The 19,028-nt window shown below is 47.2% G+C and overlaps 8 protein-coding genes across 8 annotated transcripts; 4 read left to right on the forward strand and 4 right to left on the reverse strand.

Moving 5' to 3' along the window:
• Positions 1 to 496: 496 nt before the first annotated feature.
• B0J16DRAFT_414389 (uncharacterized protein) lies at positions 497 to 2,015 on the forward strand (the record flags this gene model as incomplete). Its single annotated transcript, XM_046133447.1, has 8 exons — positions 497 to 656; positions 712 to 780; positions 830 to 926; positions 978 to 1,209; positions 1,265 to 1,279; positions 1,333 to 1,768; positions 1,829 to 1,925; positions 1,979 to 2,015. The coding sequence occupies 8 exons, from the start codon at positions 497 to 499 to the stop codon at positions 2,013 to 2,015; spliced, it is 1,143 nt and encodes a 380-aa protein (XP_045982606.1).
• A 752-nt stretch (positions 2,016 to 2,767) lies between these two features.
• On the forward strand, positions 2,768 to 3,724 carry B0J16DRAFT_268362 (Alpha/Beta hydrolase protein; the record flags this gene model as incomplete). Its single annotated transcript, XM_046123483.1, has 3 exons — positions 2,768 to 3,419; positions 3,468 to 3,520; positions 3,572 to 3,724. The coding sequence occupies 3 exons, from the start codon at positions 2,768 to 2,770 to the stop codon at positions 3,722 to 3,724; spliced, it is 858 nt and encodes a 285-aa protein (XP_045982607.1).
• On the reverse strand, positions 3,565 to 5,928 carry B0J16DRAFT_371854 (uncharacterized protein). The gene is made up of 3 exons (XM_046130435.1): positions 5,603 to 5,928; positions 4,112 to 5,495; positions 3,565 to 4,061 (listed from the first exon to the last, which is right to left on the reverse strand). The coding sequence occupies exons 1-3, from the start codon at positions 5,732 to 5,734 to the stop codon at positions 3,964 to 3,966; spliced, it is 1,614 nt and encodes a 537-aa protein (XP_045982608.1). The 5' UTR covers positions 5,735 to 5,928; the 3' UTR covers positions 3,565 to 3,963.
• Positions 5,929 to 6,991: 1,063 nt separating this feature from the next.
• B0J16DRAFT_355552 (chaperonin 10-like protein) lies at positions 6,992 to 8,124 on the reverse strand (the record flags this gene model as incomplete). Its single annotated transcript, XM_046129421.1, has 3 exons — positions 6,992 to 7,208; positions 7,259 to 7,339; positions 7,391 to 8,124. 3 exons carry the CDS (start codon positions 8,122 to 8,124, stop codon positions 6,992 to 6,994), a joined length of 1,032 nt encoding a protein of 343 aa, XP_045982609.1.
• Positions 8,125 to 9,565: 1,441 nt separating this feature from the next.
• Positions 9,566 to 10,527, forward strand: B0J16DRAFT_398609 (uncharacterized protein; the record flags this gene model as incomplete). The annotated part of the gene is made up of 1 exon (XM_046132401.1): positions 9,566 to 10,527. One exon carries the CDS (start codon positions 9,566 to 9,568, stop codon positions 10,481 to 10,483), a length of 918 nt encoding a protein of 305 aa, XP_045982610.1. The 3' UTR covers positions 10,484 to 10,527.
• A 95-nt stretch (positions 10,528 to 10,622) lies between these two features.
• Positions 10,623 to 11,469, reverse strand: B0J16DRAFT_384037 (uncharacterized protein; the record flags this gene model as incomplete). The annotated part of the gene is made up of 2 exons (XM_046131386.1): positions 10,623 to 11,287; positions 11,346 to 11,469. 2 exons carry the CDS (start codon positions 11,467 to 11,469, stop codon positions 10,623 to 10,625), a joined length of 789 nt encoding a protein of 262 aa, XP_045982611.1.
• Positions 11,470 to 13,054: 1,585 nt separating this feature from the next.
• B0J16DRAFT_340732 (uncharacterized protein) lies at positions 13,055 to 14,909 on the reverse strand. Its single transcript, XM_046127726.1, has 2 exons — positions 14,767 to 14,909; positions 13,055 to 14,709 (listed from the first exon to the last, which is right to left on the reverse strand). Exons 1-2 carry the CDS (start codon positions 14,841 to 14,843, stop codon positions 13,086 to 13,088), a joined length of 1,701 nt encoding a protein of 566 aa, XP_045982612.1. The 5' UTR covers positions 14,844 to 14,909; the 3' UTR covers positions 13,055 to 13,085.
• A 663-nt stretch (positions 14,910 to 15,572) lies between these two features.
• B0J16DRAFT_398613 (RTA1 like protein-domain-containing protein) lies at positions 15,573 to 16,599 on the forward strand (the record flags this gene model as incomplete). The annotated part of the gene is made up of 3 exons (XM_046132402.1): positions 15,573 to 16,357; positions 16,408 to 16,496; positions 16,547 to 16,599. The coding sequence occupies 3 exons, from the start codon at positions 15,573 to 15,575 to the stop codon at positions 16,597 to 16,599; spliced, it is 927 nt and encodes a 308-aa protein (XP_045982613.1).
• Between the last annotated feature and the right edge of the window lie 2,429 nt (positions 16,600 to 19,028).

Here is a 19,028-nt window from a genome sequence, read left to right on the forward strand (position 1 = left end):
GTCGAGGTCACTTGCGATAATTCGATATGATGCCATAGATAAGGGAAGACAGTGAGCTTGTCATTTGCTGGCGCTATAAACAATTGACAAAAGCAAGACGATCAGTTGAATTTCTGGGGGTTACAGTGGTGCGATGCCCACGGGCTTTCTCGTAAGCTGCCGATTATGAGCATCAGTAATCATGTCCGACTGGCGCCACAACGCAGCGGCCAATGAGATAACAACCCCTGCAATGATACAAAAATACGCTGATGACCAATGAAGAGTTAAATTGTTCCAATTTCTAAGCAGATATCGGATGTTCTTGAAGGTTGGAGGCAGTAATTGACAGACATCGGTGATGCATTTCACCAGCAGTAAGAACCATATATGAGTCAAAGAAACCTGTGTGGTCTCGACAGTAGCCATATCCCATAAACGGCCGAATTATTCTATCAATCGCATAACTCAATTTTGTTTTTCTCTATCTGCGTATCCGAGAGGTAGAGCATTCAGGATGCCTAGCCAAAGATCTTCAAAACTCTTTGATCCAATCCAAGTCGGCGCTTTCAACCTCCAGCATCGGGTTGTGCTTGCTCCCTTGACAAGAGGTCGCGCAGACGCTGCTTCGATCCCAGCGCCTTACACAACTGATTATTATGCCCAGCGCGCGACGCGTAAGATGATTAAACCATCTAAAATGGTCCCTGAGATCGAACTAACAATGTGTAGCTGGCGGTTTACTGATCACGGAAGGAACCTTTATCCATCCTGAGGGAGCTGGAAGACTGTACTCGCCAGGTAGGTATTTACTTACAGCAATGCAGTGTGCCATCCTAACAAAAAGCAGGTATCTACTCAAAGGAACAAATCGAGGCGTGGAAATGTGTCACTTCCGCGGTCCATGCTAAAGGCGGATTGATCGTAGTTCAGTTATGGGCTTTGGGGTGAACCTCAAATAAATACTCCACTGGGAGACCAATGCTAACCATTGTCAGACGAATTGCGGAACCTGACCTGGTCTCGGCAGTATACAGTCCAGGTATGAAGCCATATTTCGACAATGATGACACTTCACGAAAGACGCCAGATAAGGCTGCTGTAATCGAGAAGTTTACTACAATGGCAGAAGCCGACATTGATCGTTTTGTTGAACATTATCGCCAAGCTGCCTTGAATGCTATGGAGGCAGGTTTTGATGGTGTTGAGTTGCACGGAGCAAATGGATACGTAAGTCTTTCTCGAATACTAGCTAGGCTGTATCTTCAACTAACCTTTGCCGTAGCTCATCGATCAGTTTGTAAGTGAACATCTGATTCAACACTACGAAGTCAGTCTCTAACCGCACCTTAGCTTCAATCCACAAGTAACGATCGACAAGACCAATATGGCGGTAACGTTGAGAACCGGATTAAATTCCCACTCCGCGTGGTGAACGCGATCAGCGAGGCCATTGGAGCTGAGCGTGTGGGAGTCCGGATGTCACCGTTTACCCGCTTTCAGGGCATGAGAGAAGCAGACCCATTGAGCCTATTCGTCCCATGGGCACAAGCTATCGTCAATGCCCATCCGTCTATCGCTTACATTCACGCTATCGAACCTCGCGCTGATGGCGCAGCTGATACACTAGACCACGTTCAAAAAGAAGTCGAGTCTTTGGATCCCATTCGAGAAGTCGCCACACGGGCTGGTGTCAACTTTATCGCAGCTGGAGGATTTACACCAGAGTCAGCTCTGGAACATGCAAGTGAAACGGACGATCTCGTAGGTTTTGGTCGACATTTTATTCGTAAGCGACTTCGTTGCCCACCCATCGATCTCTTTAAGAAACTGACACTTTATTTCTTAGCGAACCCTGATCTGCCAGCTCGTATCAAGAACGGGTGGACGCTCACCAAGTACGATCGTTCGACATTCTACAAAACGAATGAAGTCGGCTATAGCGAGTATGTTGACCCAAGCCATATATGGAAACTGAGAACTAACATTCTGGTTATAGCTATACTGCCTATACTGCGGATAAGGTTGCGGCTTAGATAGGCTTTTTGAGCAAATGATGGTAGCTGTTAATTAGAAATGCGCCTTAGATAGAGTACAAATTGTTTTTCGGTATCAACTTTCGCATAAATTAACAGATATCGTTTTCTATCTGGAATCTACACTAAGCTCTCGTGAAATTGAGATATTTTGGTGAAAGTCCAGTATTGCTCTTGCACAGCTATTTTGAGATTCTTCCCAAGCGCAGGCCCTGAAGTATACAGATGAGCTGCCAACTTGGAGCGACTGCCACGTTAGCAAGGTGGGCAACAGAAGGATTCTCCTCTAAGACTTAGCTTACCGAAATAAAGTAGCCTAAGTGTTAGTTTAAACTAGCATAAGATAACTAAACTATGTTCTCTCTTATGCTTATGACAGCTAATTCCTCTGATACCGTGCGAGTTGGCTACAAAATGGATTCTCAAAAGGGTCTTTCATCGCTAAGCCAAGGCATCTCAATTGATCCTACGCAAATGGAATAACTTTGGCTTAGCTTTTGAGCGATGGCCAGCCAAAAAGGCGATCTGGAAGCATGTGTCACCACCAATCGGCGGGCGAATAAGCTGAGTGTCGGGAAGATTACTCGTAACTCCGCTCAGTAAGCATCCCGACCCAAATAACACCAACACCACAATTGATATTTAGAATGATATGTATATATACATCTCCAATATTTTCTAGAAGATAGGTTTTTTATCGTTTCTCCACTGCACACACAAACCTATCATCTCAATCAATTGTCACACTCACAATGTCCACCCAACAAACAGCCAAGACGCAGTACGTCCAGTCCTCCAATGGCGCCAAGTTTGCCTACCGACAAATTGGCGCTGCTTTGGGCACACCTCTCGTCGTCCTAACCCACTTCCGTGGCACAATGGACAAGTGGGACCCCCTCGTAATCAACACTCTGGCTACTAAACGTCGGATCATCACCGTCGACTATGCAGGCGTTGGTTTAAGCACTGGCGAAGTAGCCAACTCCATTCGGCAATCCGCAGCCGATATCTCACAGTTCATCGGACTCATCAAGGAGCCCGAGGTTGACCTTCTGGGCTTTAGTATCGGGGGATATGTCGCCCAGATGGTTGCACTCAACTCTGATCCCAACAAAGTCAAGATCCGCAAGCTGATCCTCGCTGGCACTGGCACCAGCCATGGAAAAGACCTAGCCCTGTCTCCCAACGACGATGTCGGCGCTGTGGCAGGTGTGAAGGATGTCAACATTGACGTCTTCAAGACTCTGTTCTTCCACAAGAACCCTGAAGGTGACGCTGCCGCAGAGGCGTGGTGGGGTCGTATCCATGAGCGGAAAGAGTCTACTTGTGGTGAAGAGGTTTCCGAGTGGCTCAGCAGTGGGTACAAAGATCAAGGAAAGGGTATTAAGGGCCAAGCGACACAGGGTCATACCTTTACGATGAGCGCCGACACTAGCCGGGGTGAAGAGGGAGCTTATGATCGACTATCAGAGATCAAGATTCCCGTCTTGGTAGCAAATGGCAACGTAAGTACCCTCTCTTGATACATAACTGGTCATATGTACTAACGAATGAAGAACGATTATATGATTCCAACATCAAACAGCTATCTCATCTATCAAAGAGTACCCAACGGCCAACTGATTCTCTACCCCAACAGTGGACATGGATTTCTCTTCCAGTATGCAAGCACTTTCGCCAAGCACGTTGAGCTGTTTCTGCAGATTTAGGCTCCAAGTTCGGATATGATGCTGTTTAGTCTATAGATTGTGGTATATCTATAGAAATCTTTCTTCTTATCCGTGGCTGCATACATTCTGGTGGCATGTAAACTTCAACCGATATGTTTGGGTCATAGCACCTAGGCTAGCCGTACGTTCCCTGGATTTCACTCCTACTTTCATTCTGACCTCGATCTCTTGTGTTACCTCCGCTCGATCCATATTTCACATTTCAAAAAGATATAAAATCAATCCTCGTCGACCAAGGACATCTTCAAAGCCTTTCGGATATCCTTGGGTCTGACCGCAGGCGTTCTTCCCAAGCAAACAGTCGCGTTACAGAGGCCTATTGAACAAAAGTCAGTCAAAGAAGGATCAAAGGTGCCGTCCACTCACATGTTATCAGACGTTCCACATCGACCTTCACTTTTGTGTCTCTTTTTGTGGGCGTTTTCCACTGCTCTTGTGGTTGTGGCTTTGGGGGCGGCGGCATCGCTCCCATGGCCATACCCATCAATCCAGTGGGACAATGCAAGGATAACGGGTCAGCACTAAGGGCTTCTTCATCTTGATCTAGAATGTTAGTTGCGTCGTTGGAGGCATCTGGTGGGGTTACTGGTCCATCGTTCTGAACTTCTGCAATCCCTCTCGCCTCTGCTCGTTCAAACATCCCCATGTCGATATAGGCAGTTACAAAATCTTTGTTGGCTGGTATAGTCACGCCATATCCTCTCAAACATATTTCAATCTCATCTGCATCAAAGAAGTCCCCGTCATAGTTAGGATCAATGATTCGTAATTGAGGGTTCAGGCGAAGATCTCGAGTCTGCTCAATGGACGGGCCAAAAGGTCCCATTGAGAATCCTGACATCTCTGAAGGCATGTATGCCTCGTTCTGCATGTAACGGTTCCCGATGGGTAAATCATCAGTTCCATTTCCGTGCTCAGGGTAGAATAGACCAGCGCCTCCGACGTTGGTGAAAGGAAATCTCCAGTTGTTCAGTGTTGCATCCCGAGATTTACTGACTGTTTCACCTATGCGCTTGCTGATCTCCTCTCTAGTTTCGAAGTGCATACAGAATCCGAACACCTTCTTGTACCAGGAGGGTGGAGAGTGACGCATGGAAGCGAGGAGGAAGGCAGCTTCTTGAGATGCTCTTTGGTACCGTCTACCAAAAGTTGCTTCTTGGGACGCATAGGATCGAGGGCAGCAGAGCGAAGAGTCCCAGCTAGCGCCTGGGAGTTGATACATGTTGTACTGCGGGGTTTGGTTGATTGGCATCTGACAGTAGGAGCTTGTGTCGAAAGCTGAAGGTGTGGAGTTGTACTCCGGTATTGGTGTAGGCTCCGTGTTGGTAGTATATCCGTAGTCAACCAGGTTATCAAAATCGAGCTGGGGTACATAATCCATCATTGGAAAGTCAAGGGCGTTGATTTGGTCGGTCGACAAGACATAATCAGTTGACACTTCAGCCGGCGTGTCATCGATAGTCGTAATTGGATCCGGGTCTTCATTGTCCGGTGAGTTCGGTCCATCATTCTCGACCTCTCGAGCACTAGTAAGAATACTAATGGTAGACTTCTTAATATGCTCAACAATGTCAGGATTGTTCTTGAGAGTATCCTGTTCAAGAATAACGTTCGTAAAGTTGAGAAACTCTTTACCCATATTCTCCTTCGATTTCTCCAGCTCTTCAACCTTCTGTTTCAAGACATCAATGGCGGACTCTTTCCGCTGTCGGTAGGCACGCTGAGCCATGCGATTCTGCATACGCCTCCTCTAATTAGCCAGTTAGACACGCAACCTCTGGGATGGACATGATCGACATGTTCCCAGGGCAGCTCAGAAAAATGCGCCAAGTAAATGGAAGGGTATAGAACACATACGTTACTAATTGGTTCACCAGTGGGCGTTTCCACGGGGCGCCTCCCCCTTCTGGTCCCCAAGGCCGACACTCCCCCTTCATCAGTACTACTGGTGGCCCTGGTGGTGGAATCTGTACTAGATATAGGACTCATCTTTCTGAATTGATCTTAAAAATAATTGAGGTCGTAAAGGATGAGTAAAGACGATCGGGATGCTTATTGCTCGGTCTGATGACGTTGAAATACGAGTCAGTGAAACATGCGGAAATGGGAAATAGCAGTCAAGAATGCTAATCATGAGAACATATACATCATGCTACGATCGTGGCCGTAGGGATCGCGGCCCGTTGAATGAAGGGTCCAGACTTTCGCCAACGCCTCAGCTGAAGAATCATCCAATGAGCCTCTTTGAACTTTGTGACTAATTGATGACACAGCAGTTTTGTTTGTTGTTCCAAGACGCCGGCGCTCCACCAAGACACCGGCATACATATCACGACACACTAGCGATTGCGAGAATTGAGGGGCATATATGGTGAAATGGTCAATGCATATCACGATAAACGTCGCATACCGGTCGCGAATCAATTTTCCACCTGTCAATCTATCATCCTGTGGCTTACTACCCCACAAACATCCTTATCGCACACATTAACATGCTGGTTAATTATCGTGGAGGTTTCATTTTGGGAGCCACTTCTCGGGGACCTCAAGTCGTCTTACGTCAGATTTTAAAGTGCATTTACTGCAAGTGTGGCGCCATGGCTCACCGGCGTCTCGTAAACGTTCTGCCGGTGTCTTGCTCTAACAACTCAAGTAGAAGGATTCTGTAAGTTGTTGTGTGCACAACATCAAGCAATGTATAGCTTCAACCATCAACTATTTTATGATTTGCTTGTGTCCTTATCACAAAGGTGAAAGCACTGTGGTGGGACCTCGTGTTGAGGAGTTAATGCTCCTTGGGGTTTAGTATGGACCGGTCTGGACCTCTGTGCAACAGTATTTGTTGCAAGCCGATAGCACCGTACCTTGGGCGATGGAGCACATGTCAGGTTGTCAAGTGAGACTGAGTTGAGATATTCTGATCAACCTTACGATACTTTAGGCATGGATTTAAGTTACCTTATCTCGATAGTCTAAGGCTTGAAGAATGACATTACTACTGCTTAGGATAGTTGGACCCTTGGACCCCTACTCTCTGCCCTCCTTTGCCGACATCCGACTTCTTGGCGTAAAACACGTAAGCCCATAATTGGTACTTGGGATCAACTATCATTGCTCGTGTTAACGGCAATTCAAACGTCTTCATTTGGGTAGAGAATCTTGACAGCGATCAACTATGTTACGTATATAGTCAGAGAAGGATGCCTAAGCAAAGCTGCGACCTATCCCGGCGCAGGCCAAATCACCTCATTGCGACATCTCCAGTACAGCTCTGTACCGCATCTTGTTCTGCTCGACCAACTCAAAAACCGTCTTGATAGTCTCAGCCCCCTCATGCTTGAAAATCTGAACCATCGGCTTAATGCCATGACGACTTGAGAATTCAAGCATTTCATCGTGAATATTACGAGAACCGACTAGGCTTGAAAAGACATGGTAGCCTTGGAAGAACATGGCTCCAGCACTGGTGGTCTATTAGCCTTATATAGTAGTAACGGGAAGCATGGTACTTACGGCAAGCTTAATGGCCCATGGACAGGTGCAGCTAATGGAACGATGACCCCATCCCTAGCCAGGAATTCCTTTGTCATAACTCTTCAAGGTTCTCGTTAGTAATCGGCTTATGATTGGAAATCAAGTACTTGCCGGTCCCAATCAGGGTACTTGGTGCCACAGACCACTAGAACATCAATGGGCGCCTTGACCTCGTCGAACATTTTCTCGATCAAGTGAAACTCTTTCGCACCGAGCTCTCGTGCCTCAGCTTCCTTGCTGGCGCTTGTGCTGTAAATAACAACATCCGCACCCATTTTGTTTGCATACTGGATGGCGAGATGTCCCAATCCACCGATACCCAGAATACCAACCCTCTTCTCTGAAGTGACGGTAGCCTTCAAAGCGGCGTAGACAGTCGCACCGGCACATTGAAGAGGGGCCGCATGCTCACTAGCAAGACCATCGGGAATCTTGTGCAGGAAGGTCTCTTTTCCGATGTAGTAAGAGCCAAAGGTGCCGTTGTCGAAATCGCCTTCGCCGAAGATGACACGATCGTAGCAGTAGATATCCTTACCAGACAAGCAATACTTGCAGTGACCACAGGCACCTCGGTGGAAGCCACCACCAGCACGATCGCCAATCTTGAATTGGGTGACGAGAAATCCAACTGCTTCAACGATACCGACGCCTTCATGACCAAGGGCTATCGGAGCTCCCATCTGGCAGAATACGATGTCTGTATGACAGACACCACTGTGTGTGACGCGCACCAGGATATCATGGGGGCCGAGATCTGGTATCTTGACTGAAGTTGGAGTGAAGCCTCCGTTGCCATCACCGGAGCGGTAGATGGTGTATTCGGTTCCAGAAAGGTTTCGTGACATTTTAGCGAAGCGATTAACTATACTGCATCTGACTGATGGTTTGTTATAAGGCGGATGATAGCGGCTAAAGAAGAGTGATATTATTATGAAAGGTGTATCTTTTCGTGGATATGATGTACGTGGGGATCATGGAATTTATCATTAAATTGGAATAGCATGACAGCCATTTTGTATAACTACACCTGATTACCATCTCGTACGGTCTGAATTTGTCGTTGGCACCATCGGTTGATGTTAGTAATCGTTCCCAGGCCGGGAAATTTAAATACAGGGTGCAGCGTTCCAGACTCTTATTGGTCTAGTGGCATCGGATGTATATACTAATCAAACCCTTTCGCAGTAGGTTGCCCGGTCCCTCGATCCCGGCCTGTCTGCCTTTGTCTAGTACTCACTAGATAGAAGTCCCTCCCCCTCGACGGTGTCTTCCCTCGGCCTCGGTGGCAGATCCCACCATGGAGCATTATCGGATATCATCACAGACATGCCACATGTGCATGGAAGTAAACACCAGATCAATGTGTACATGCCAAACCTCTTCACCTTGACGTGCGCTGGGAAAGGATGTCAGCTGTGGAACGTTGGCACGGAAACAAACACCAAGAACGAACCGTATTTTACATAATACTTAGTCCAATCAAAAATAGTTGGTTTGGCCATTTGGTAATGAATGCCGTATAAGCATTGGTGTATAAAGGCTGAGAGCAATGGAGGATCTCAGAAAGTGGAATATAACAAACTAGTACGTCCTATGTGAAGGTAAATGGTGACGGACAAAGACCCGGAGTTGAGGGTCGCGAGTTACGTTGACTGCACTGACGTCATTGTTCCTTCAGATTTACGACCCCGCAGTCGCGTCAGATATACGTAGGGGCCGTTTTTGGACCTGAATAAGTGACGAATTAAGCCTGTCAGCTGTATGTTGAGGTGCTTTGCTACGAATTTGAGAGGCTTATTTTGTCATCCAACCATTGTGGAGAAGAGCTAACAGTGCGGCCGATATGTCCTACTCCGTCCAACGGCTAATGCTCGTAATTATCTCCTGGTCGGGAGAATTACAAAGGTTGCAGCTATGCAAGGTGCGGCGCGCGGAACATAATCCCCTCTCCTGACCTAGTGCCGGTGGGCATACTAATCATGCCCGTCCACAATATTCAGTAATTTGTTCCGAACCAATGAGACGCGAAGTTCTGCTTACGTTGCATTACATCTAATGAGACACATGTCCGAATATTGACTGGTGTGGAACTTGTGTAAGCAGGCTTGGCAAGCCATCGTTGGAAGTGCTCAGTAAGCTTCATGCATCGTCAAAAGATGTCTATCGTCGGGTTATACAGAGACGCGATAGATATATATGTGAGTTGAAAGTCAAATTATGAAAACACTTTTCATCATAAACTATCTGAAACGATCCTCAATTAGACCACTTTCACATTTCACAAGTATGACTTCGCCATTCAAAAACATCCTCATTGTCGGGGCCACTGGATCAATTGGCGCCATCATGCTCGATGCCCTGGTCAAGGAGCCCTCGTTCAACGTCACAGCTCTCCAACGCTCATCATCCAAAGGAAAGCTTCCATCAAACGTCCGTGTCATTACCATCGACGATTCATACCCCTCCGAAGCACTTGTCTCAGCATTCTCTGGCCAAGATGCCATCGTCAACTGCATGACTTCCCTTGCCGTCAGTGATCAGCTCCGTTTCGTCGACGCTGCAGTCGATGCCAAAGTCAGACGCTACGTTGCTTCTGAGTATGGTCTCAATAACAACAAGCCTGAAGCAAGAGCGCTCAACTCGGTCTTCCGTGAGAAAGGCGAAGTCCAAGACTATCTCAGATCCAAAGAGTCCACCGGCTTGGAGTGGATGGCTATTGCTTGTGGCATGTGGATCAAGTGGAGTGCACTCCATGACTTTTTGGGAATGCACATCAAAGAGAAGAAGTTCGTGGTCTGGGACGATGGCGAGGGCTGGTTCAGCACGACGACTGAAGACAATACAGCTCTTGCCATGGTTAATGCTTTGACCAAGAAGTGGGAGGAGACCAAGAACAGGATTGTCTGGTTGAGTGATTTTGCCATCACACAGAATATGCTGCTTGAGGCCATTGAGCGTCTGAGTGGAGAGAGGTTCACTATCGAAAAGGTCAACACTGATGAGCTCATCAAGGACAAGCAGGCTGCAGTTGCAGCCGGCGACCCGTATGCCATATATTCCTTGATTGAGACTGGATTCGTTACTGGCAGGTTTGGAGGTCATCTGGAGAAGGAAGGGAAAATCATGAACGAGGATTTGGGTCTGCCTAAGAAGAACTTCGATGAGGTTGTTAAAGCGGCCTTGAAGGCTGTTTCTGAGTCTTGATTGTAAAACGAGAACCGAAGGGCCTAGACATGGAAACGCAAATTGCAATTAGAGTATACTTCATTAAGCTAATCTCTTAATTAACAAGACTCGCCATTTGATCATTCGAGTCAACATACTTAATCTTCAATTTACCACTTTAGCGAGCATGAAGGAAGATCCCAGGCTCATCCAACGCCGCTAAGCCGGCTTCGTGATACCTAGACCGAAGAAACTCATCGTCTAATGCTTCAAACTCCACATTTGAATCAGCTGTGTAGTCGCCTTCGCCAAGTGTTAGATCTCCGAGATCAAAGAATCCCGACAGAGTTGATATGTCGTTGGGAAAGTCGAAGAGGTTCATATCCTCTTGTAATAAAGCAGGGGTCGGAATATATGACCTAGGACTAGGGTTCAGTCGAGCTCGGATAGCTCCCAGAAGTCTCCCTTGGGCTGCCATTGTTACTGATACGCGGCTAGGTGGTGACCCTTCTGGATTGCCCATCGCTGCGAGGTATTTCGAGGCTACTCGGTCAAGGATTTCAGTCGCCTGCTGTTTCCACATAGTATCGCCCTCGGTGCTCCATGCGATCACTTTTGGAATGAGCATTGCAGCATATGCGGTCATGGAATGAGCTTGGTTCCAAAGATAGCGCAAGCCAGCCATTTCCCCAATACGGTATGTCTGCTCTAGTATGCCCAAAGCATTCGACAAGCAGGCGTGTACTGCCGTCTGATGGTGGGGGCCATAGTCTAGCAACCGAATGTTAAAGTACAGGCATGTGTAATCGCGGTACAGGACCATGATGGCCACTTGTAAGGGTTCTGAGTCGAAACAAATCAGTTTGAGAACTAGACGACTCACGCATTATGTATCACTCACCTCTTGAACGGTTACCCCAGTGGTGTTCCCATCTATTGAGGCTGTCAATAACGCTGTTCACGATCTGCGTGAGTATCTCTTCGCTGATGAGCCCCAACTCGGTAGGGTCTTGTGTTGTCGGCATATTGGCAGTTACCTCCATGCTGGGTTGCTGTCTGTACGGCCGATGTTAGTGGGAAGAAAAAAGAGACATCGGACGGGGTTAAGGAATAAAGGAGACTTGATAATTCAGTTTAAAGCTTGTATCAGGACGAAAAAAGAAAAAGGCTTCGTGCAAGCATTGGAGTCATGATGCTTCAAAGGTGTAGACTCAGTAAGAAAACCATATCACTCACATATCGAAACCATTGGTCAGTGTGATATCAGGTGAACCTTCTATGTCGAGGGCGGTGTCTAACGCACCCGGTGTGAAAGATGATTGCTCAGATCTTGGAGACACTGAGTATGACCCAGAAGCTCTAGACTCCAGACCAGGCCTCTGGATCTGGAGCACGAGATCACCGTGGTCACCTACCGCATTCTCTAGAGGCGGATGCTGCCACTCTGCTCTAAAAATTGCAAGGCAACGTCAACGACCAAAGTCTCCTGTCTCGAGTTCATCTTGACATACTTTCTCCCCGTATGATCCCTGCGCCATTGCCCTCGCCGATGTAACTCATAGACACAATTTCTGTGCAGTCTTTGGCATCTATTGCAGGTCGTGGTTTCTGGATCCGAGCTGACACATTTCATTTTGCTGCGACGACAAGGAGTGCAGGCAACTCCAACAGGCCTACTCCAAAGTACTGGTCAGCACTACATTTTCAAGATTGTCTGAAGAATCACGAACCGTTGCTGTGGCTGTGGACTGGCATCATCCGCCATGACTGAATGTGATATCTGAGTATTCCATTCTCGAGATGAATTTTCGTATTGGCGAGTCGCATTATTAAAGACTCCATCGCTCCAAGCCACTGCAACATAGACGCGCCATCACGACTCAAGTTGAAGCCTGAGCGCGGCAAAAACGATTATTAAACTTTCGCCGCTTTCGCCGCAAGCCACTCGAGATGCCGCTACCGTTGAAACGCCTGGCAAGGCTGGATTTAACTCGTGATGCCTTCCTTCGTTGTTGCTTGATCAGTAATCGCTGTCGCGTAAATGGGAGGTGACGTCATTGTGTAGCGCGACTGCCCCGGTCATCTTCGTAAAGACTCCGAACAATACGAAAATTGAGTGATGAGATTTGTCATTACCCGAGCCGAAGTATAATCGTTATTTAAGGATACACTATTATTGAGAAGATGCCTCGGACGAGTTATTGAAGGGCGCCGACAAAGATAGCCGATTGTTTCTCTGTAATGAAGCCGATAACAGATCTTATCCTGTCCTTTATCTTATCTCCAGCACAGTCCCCTGTAGCAATATTTCGTGATCGCGCACTGTAATTCCTCTTATCTTATCTCGCTCGCTTGATGCTTATCTTATCGGCATAGGGTAGACGAGCAGTAAATTGTTATCACTATCATCGATTCAGCAGCAGGCATTGATATATTATTGAGGTATTGCTATCCTGATACTTGAATTCATGTACTTCAGATAATTCATGAGTTTTTGTAACTGTAATCGTAGCATAGGTGGTTTATACCGAATCCATCACTTTTCCCTGCAATAATGGACACTGGCAAGAAAATTGGTCTTACGAGACGTCAACACTCGACATTGTTCTTGAAAGGCTCAATTAATACAAGCGCTATGACATCAGACAGCCCCCTCAAGCTTTTCTCTCCACTCCTCCCACCATTTAGAATTACACCACGGCCAGGAACGCGCTGTTTGCGCCTCCTCATCAGCAAGTAGCGCGTCTATGTTGATACATCTATAGAATAGACCTTTGGTAAACCTTCTTCTGGTCACACGGTCAGGCTCGCCTTCTTCACCGTTCTCATCGATTGTCCAGCATGCGTTGATTCTTTTCTCTTCGGGAATGTTAGATGGTGCATCCATTTTGGGATCTTCGCTTCTCAACAGATTTAAAGAAGCTCTGTCAAAGCTTCCTTCTTCTCTCCTAATGATGGTTTGAATTATTGAGCCCTCTGTGTCGGCGCACCATGGACCTTCCTTTCCAGAACGAAGAATCAAGCCGAGGGCCTTGCGACGCCAGAACGCATTGCGGTATTTCTTGGCAGTGAAGTATAATGGATGAATGATCCCCATCTCCGGGATAAACGATGGTAAAGCGCCGAACGTGTCACCCGAAAGACCAGCGCGCAGGTCCCTGCCAACTAACAAAGCCTCGATCGTCGTAATAATCTCTTCAAACTCAGGACCGTAGCAGTCAAAAGCCTTTTCACGAGGCTCAAGAATATTTGAAGTATTGATGAGTGCAGTGAGGCATTGAGCACGAAGAACTACCAGAGGCTCATAAGACTCTGCATCCCAGTTTTCAGGAAGCTCATTGTGCGATAGCCATTGTTTCAAAATCGCGAGTTGACGACCTTGTTCAATGAGCATCTCAGGCGGAACCAATCGGCGACTAGTGTACTTGTACTGGACAGCACGGGCATTAAAGTGGAAGCATGAATGAAGAATCTTAAAAAGTGCCTCATCGGGCGGGTAAGATTCGACGATGTTTTTGGCAACTGGTGGCAATGGAGGCAATTCGGGGGGATGGCATACGCCATACGTTGGGACATGGAGGTCGAGTTTTTGCAAAAGTAATGATAGACTCTTGGTATCCACGTCCGCCAATAGTTTCTTGTTCGTCTGGGAGAGCATCACTGAAAATGCTCCAAGAAGATGCGTGAGCCCTGTGCTCAACTTTTGTTGCATGGCTTCGGAGAATGCGAGGAACAGACAAGCGATGATACATGGAACGGGTCCGTATGGCAGAGTGGCCAGGTCATGCTGTACAAGTCTCAGAGCCTGTGTATACCGCTTTGTTGTTTCCAGACCTGAACTCGGAGAATCTGCCTTCAGAGCATATTCGTTGTAAGATGCACCAAAAGCTTCAACGGCAGCTCGTACTGAAGGAATGGCATGTGCTAGCTGAGGCACTGTCCGGGACCAGAACGTTTGCTCCACGTCATTCCTGCCGCGTCGAGGACTCTGAACAAGAACACTGCAAGCGATATCGATAAAAGGATTTGAGAGATGATAAGGGTCGAAACCCAGTACAGTTATAGGTGAATTGGGTCTTGATGAGTTTGGTGTCAAGATTATTGGTGACGAAGATGAGGCCGACAGGGGGACTAGCGAGCTCGTTGATGGAGTTTCAGGCGGTGAATCGGGATAGGCTCCTTTGGGATAACCTTTGCACTCTCGCTTTGATGCCCGACATCGTTGGCATGTAGGTTTGGCCTCATCACATTTGACGCGTCGAGTTCTGATCGTTTGTGTTAGCTCGATGTCATTGACAAGTTCTTCCAGATTGAGATCGTACTTGCATGTGAAGCAGCCAAATTTAGACTGCTTTACGTTAGTCCTCGTTCGCTTGGACTTTTCGGTGTTTGCTGTCATTGTAGGCTTGTCAAAGGAGATGCAAAATGAGAAGAAAGACCGAGTAGTCTAAAGACCGAGAGCTGAAGATAAATGAGGTCTCATGTTGAAGCCTGAACCGCGATGGAATGCCCCGCAGGGCTGATTGTTGCTCTCGGGGTACCTGTACTTTGGAACAGGCGAAAATCTGGTGAGTGTGCAAGTACTCGAAACCTGTCAGCATCGGACAGTTTCGCCCACAGTGGAGCCGTGACCTCCAGAATGATCTTAGCATAAACTCAAAGACCGAGCAAAGAAGTGGGACACTTCTGGAAATTAACCAATCTATTGGTCAGTTAGTTCGTCCCTCCCTACGACTCCAGGAGGCGGAGCAAAGACCGAGCAGAAGGATCGCCAGTGAAACCTCGTTCCTGAATGAATTGACGAATGACAACGGACTGATCTGAATGGCTCAAAGATCTCGCACGATTTCAATGTAGGTACCTGGTAATTTGTTTCAAGATTGATCTATCAATAGAAACAGGACGCATAAGCACCTCGGTGTTTAAACCAATTACAAGCTTGGGGTAGAAGATGCACTGCCTGGTTTCAAAGACCGAGATGAATGGAATATGTTACGGAAGAAATATTGTATGTACATCTATCATATATATAATGGAAATAGACACCAGAATTCATATCAATCAAACTCACCTCTGAAGAACTAACAAACCGACAACTCAAACTTCCCGCAACCGATTCACCTTCACAATGTCATCCAAACCCCTAGTTTGTACAGAAATCTCCGACCGGTGCCCAATCGAATACACAGTCTACGGATACCGTCCAACCCTCTGGGTAAACTCTCTCCTAGTAGCCCTCTTCACAATCGCCTTCTTCGCCAACATCTACCTCGGCATCCGCTTTCGTATCCGCGCCTATGCCGTCGTTCTAGCCCTAGGCTGCCTCGCCCAAGTCATAGGCTACGGCGGACGAATTGGAATGTACTTCCTACCATTCAACGTGATCCCCTTCCAAGTCCAGGTCTGCTGTCTCATCATTGGTCCGGCCTTCAACAGCGCAGCAGTCTATCTCATGCTTAAATACATCGTGGCACTCTTCGGACCCGACTGGTCGCTGCTCAAGCCGAAGCTGTACACCATCATCTTTATCGGTGCGGATATCGTATCATTGGCTCTTCAGGCTGCAGGTGGTGGTATCGCAGCGACATCTAGACCCGGTGATCTGGATGTGTTGAATGTAGGTAATGATATTATGATGACTGGTATCGCCTTCCAAGTGGTCACACTATCTGTGTTTGTGATCCTGGCTACGACATTCTGTGTCCGACGAACGCTAGGTGCCAAAACATTTCCCCTGGCTGGTAATGCACTTCAGACATGGCAGAGTGCGCGATTCCGTTGGTTCATCGCTGGTCTTTCTACTGCGTTCCTGACGATCTACATTCGCTGTGTGTACCGCATAGCTGAGATGCGAGGTGGTTGGGGTAACGAGATGATGAAGGAACAAATTCCCTTCATTCTTCTCGAGGGAGTGTGAGTATCAGTCCGCGTTGACGTCCGTAGTCGCTAACCATTGGAACTAGTATGATTCTAATCGCCACAGCAGCACAGACTGTTCTTCACCCCGGATATTTCTTTCCTCAATTCATGAACGAAAAGCTTCAACAAGAGGGTATGATATCTATCTCCCGCATACCTGATCCAGTGGCTAACATTTTGAAGATTCATCGGACTCGTACACTGAACTGCATGCCACACCAAAGTACACGGTTTGAGGAACACGCGGGGATCAGCGCAAGACCTGGTGCCTGCCCTAAGGCACGTGAGATTGAGGTTCAGATTGAGGTTCTAATTGAGGATGATAGGCGTATGCAGCTAGATAGAAATCATATGAGAACTTGGCATTAGAGCGCTACTGCACAACATCTACTAGTGGAAAGTTAGATAAGGGCACAGAGACAAACAGGAACGAGAGTCCCGGATGACTATTGCCTCATCCGTGTGAACCAGGGTATGCTTACTCAGGTCTGGAACGTTTAATCCGATGTTTTTGTTATTGTTTCGCATTGACCCCGTCACACAATCTGCGCCTTTTCACGAGCCAGACTGTCGGGCTCACCGTATTTACCAGAGTTGGTGTTACAAGTAGTTGGAATAATCTATTAAAAGCATATCGCTTGAGCCGCACTATTATCTCTTATCATGTCGGAAAATTGGTGAGTCAGAACTTAGACAAATCTGAAGGCGTCCTTAGTCCAACAACGCTTTATCAGTGACACTCCCACGCGTTTCCTGTGGCTGCCTTGATATCGTATAAACAGGTCAAGCTCGTATGTGTGGATTCAGAATAACGTGATGCACACCAAAGGCTGGCTCCCGAACCAGTTGATAGCTCCAGGTAGCACAAGCGTCGGAAAGTGGAAGCACCCGAGACCAAGACCTGAAAAATCATTCAGTGGCTTGCAAAATACGGAGCTTGTGCTGTACATGCGTTGTTCAATTGGTTACACAATTAGTGGATGGCCTCGATGATCCCTCAGACGTTCACTCTGCGTTGTCAAAGATCGTCGTGCCAATGTGCATCTCACGGCAGAATCGTCTAGACCTACTTAGCCAAGTGAATTATCGTCTCATCCATGTTGGGATGGTAATTATCGCAATCGGGCATGAGTGGCGTTCTGGTCTGACCAAGATACTTTGACAACGGTTCATGGCGGCGCCACGGCCGAAAGTATTTCTGAGCTTATTATAATGATATCCTAATAATTTGCCCGGACCACGTTATATAAGCGTGCATACCTAGTCTGACATAACAGCAGTGGCAGAAGCACCTCGCCCGATAAGTGATATGCAATACTACCTCGGCAGTGACGGATATTGGATCCTTCAATTCACGCCGGCCAGTCATATATGATGTGCTTCAATGTTTGCTCCAATGTTTTCTCTCAATTTCTGAAAAGTGCAGAGGAACGCTAGGCTGACCAGAATCACAGCTTCAAGTAAAGGCCGGGGCGAATTTCGGCCTTCATTTCATAAGGCCGTTTCACACCAATATGCACTACTAATGCAGTGAGGACGCCTCTTTGTACAATTCAGCCAAGCACAGAACGAAAGCTGGGAACCACAAAGATTCCACTGCAAGCTAAGGGCAACTCGAGCTCTGTTCTGGCCGTTGTAAAGCCGCTATGTATGCAGACTATTGGTACCAAATTTAGATCTAGAGCGCCTTAGCCGGAGGCTACACGATGATAGCGGAGATAGATAAACTTTGTTTCATAGATCTAACATCCAAGATCCATTATCACGACTTTGGCGAGTATGTCCGGCTTGGCCGGCGAGCTTGTTCATCCTTTGCCAACAAAGCTAATGCAATTTCTTACATCCATACTGATTCGATAGTTAGTCAATTGATCCATGTAAAGCTTGGTTTTCATGGATTACTCGCAATGGTGCCTTGTCTTGGCGTCATCGGTCTCGATCATCATAGTGATGAGGTTTGTGGAGACAAATGCACAGAAACGGTGAACCAATCGGGGAGCCCTTCCCAATTGCGCAATTTTTCCACCGTCAACTACTAACGACCAAGGCCCATAACAGACTGTCAATACTGGTTGTTTATTGGTGATCGTTCAATTGAACGCGGGGCTGGACCTGTTCGGCTGTAGACTTGTCCTGTAGCTGCAAGGTAAGCCCAGCCCTGGCCTGTCTGGGCATCAAGACCGGTCAACAATATCCGGAGGATTGGGCTTACTGTAAGGCTGGATCATCCCGGTAAAGTCCCAAATCAAGCTTCAGTCTGACAGCAAACATGCTCGCGACTCTTACCATGACAAGCTGACCGCCAAGAAGCAATCGCAGATCATGTTGGGATACCGGGGCTGCGGGGACAAAGTAAGGTTGTGTTATGATCTTTTTCCGTGTCCCCACTATCAAAATGCTAAGCTTCTGTGCCTGGAAATCCCCCGCAAAACCGGTAAAACCGGTAAAACTTCCAGTTATGCATAGAGACGTTTAAAGCTTAGTTTATTTGGACTCTCATATGATGATTCATGATCTGACCTAACAATTGACGGTGCTGCTTGTAAGCGTTGCAACCTCCCATCCGATCACGCGATTTATGATGCAACGCACGTTAGTAAATAAAAGCTGCTGCCAGGTTGGAGGAGAATTAACGCGAGATGAATCTATCCAATAGCATAGCTTG

This window comes from Fusarium flagelliforme, assembly GCF_020744385.1.
Source record: "Fusarium flagelliforme strain FIESC 12 MPI-CAGE-AA-0113 chromosome Unknown B0J16scaffold_4, whole genome shotgun sequence".
Classification (NCBI taxonomy): Eukaryota; Fungi; Ascomycota; class Sordariomycetes; order Hypocreales; family Nectriaceae; genus Fusarium; species Fusarium flagelliforme.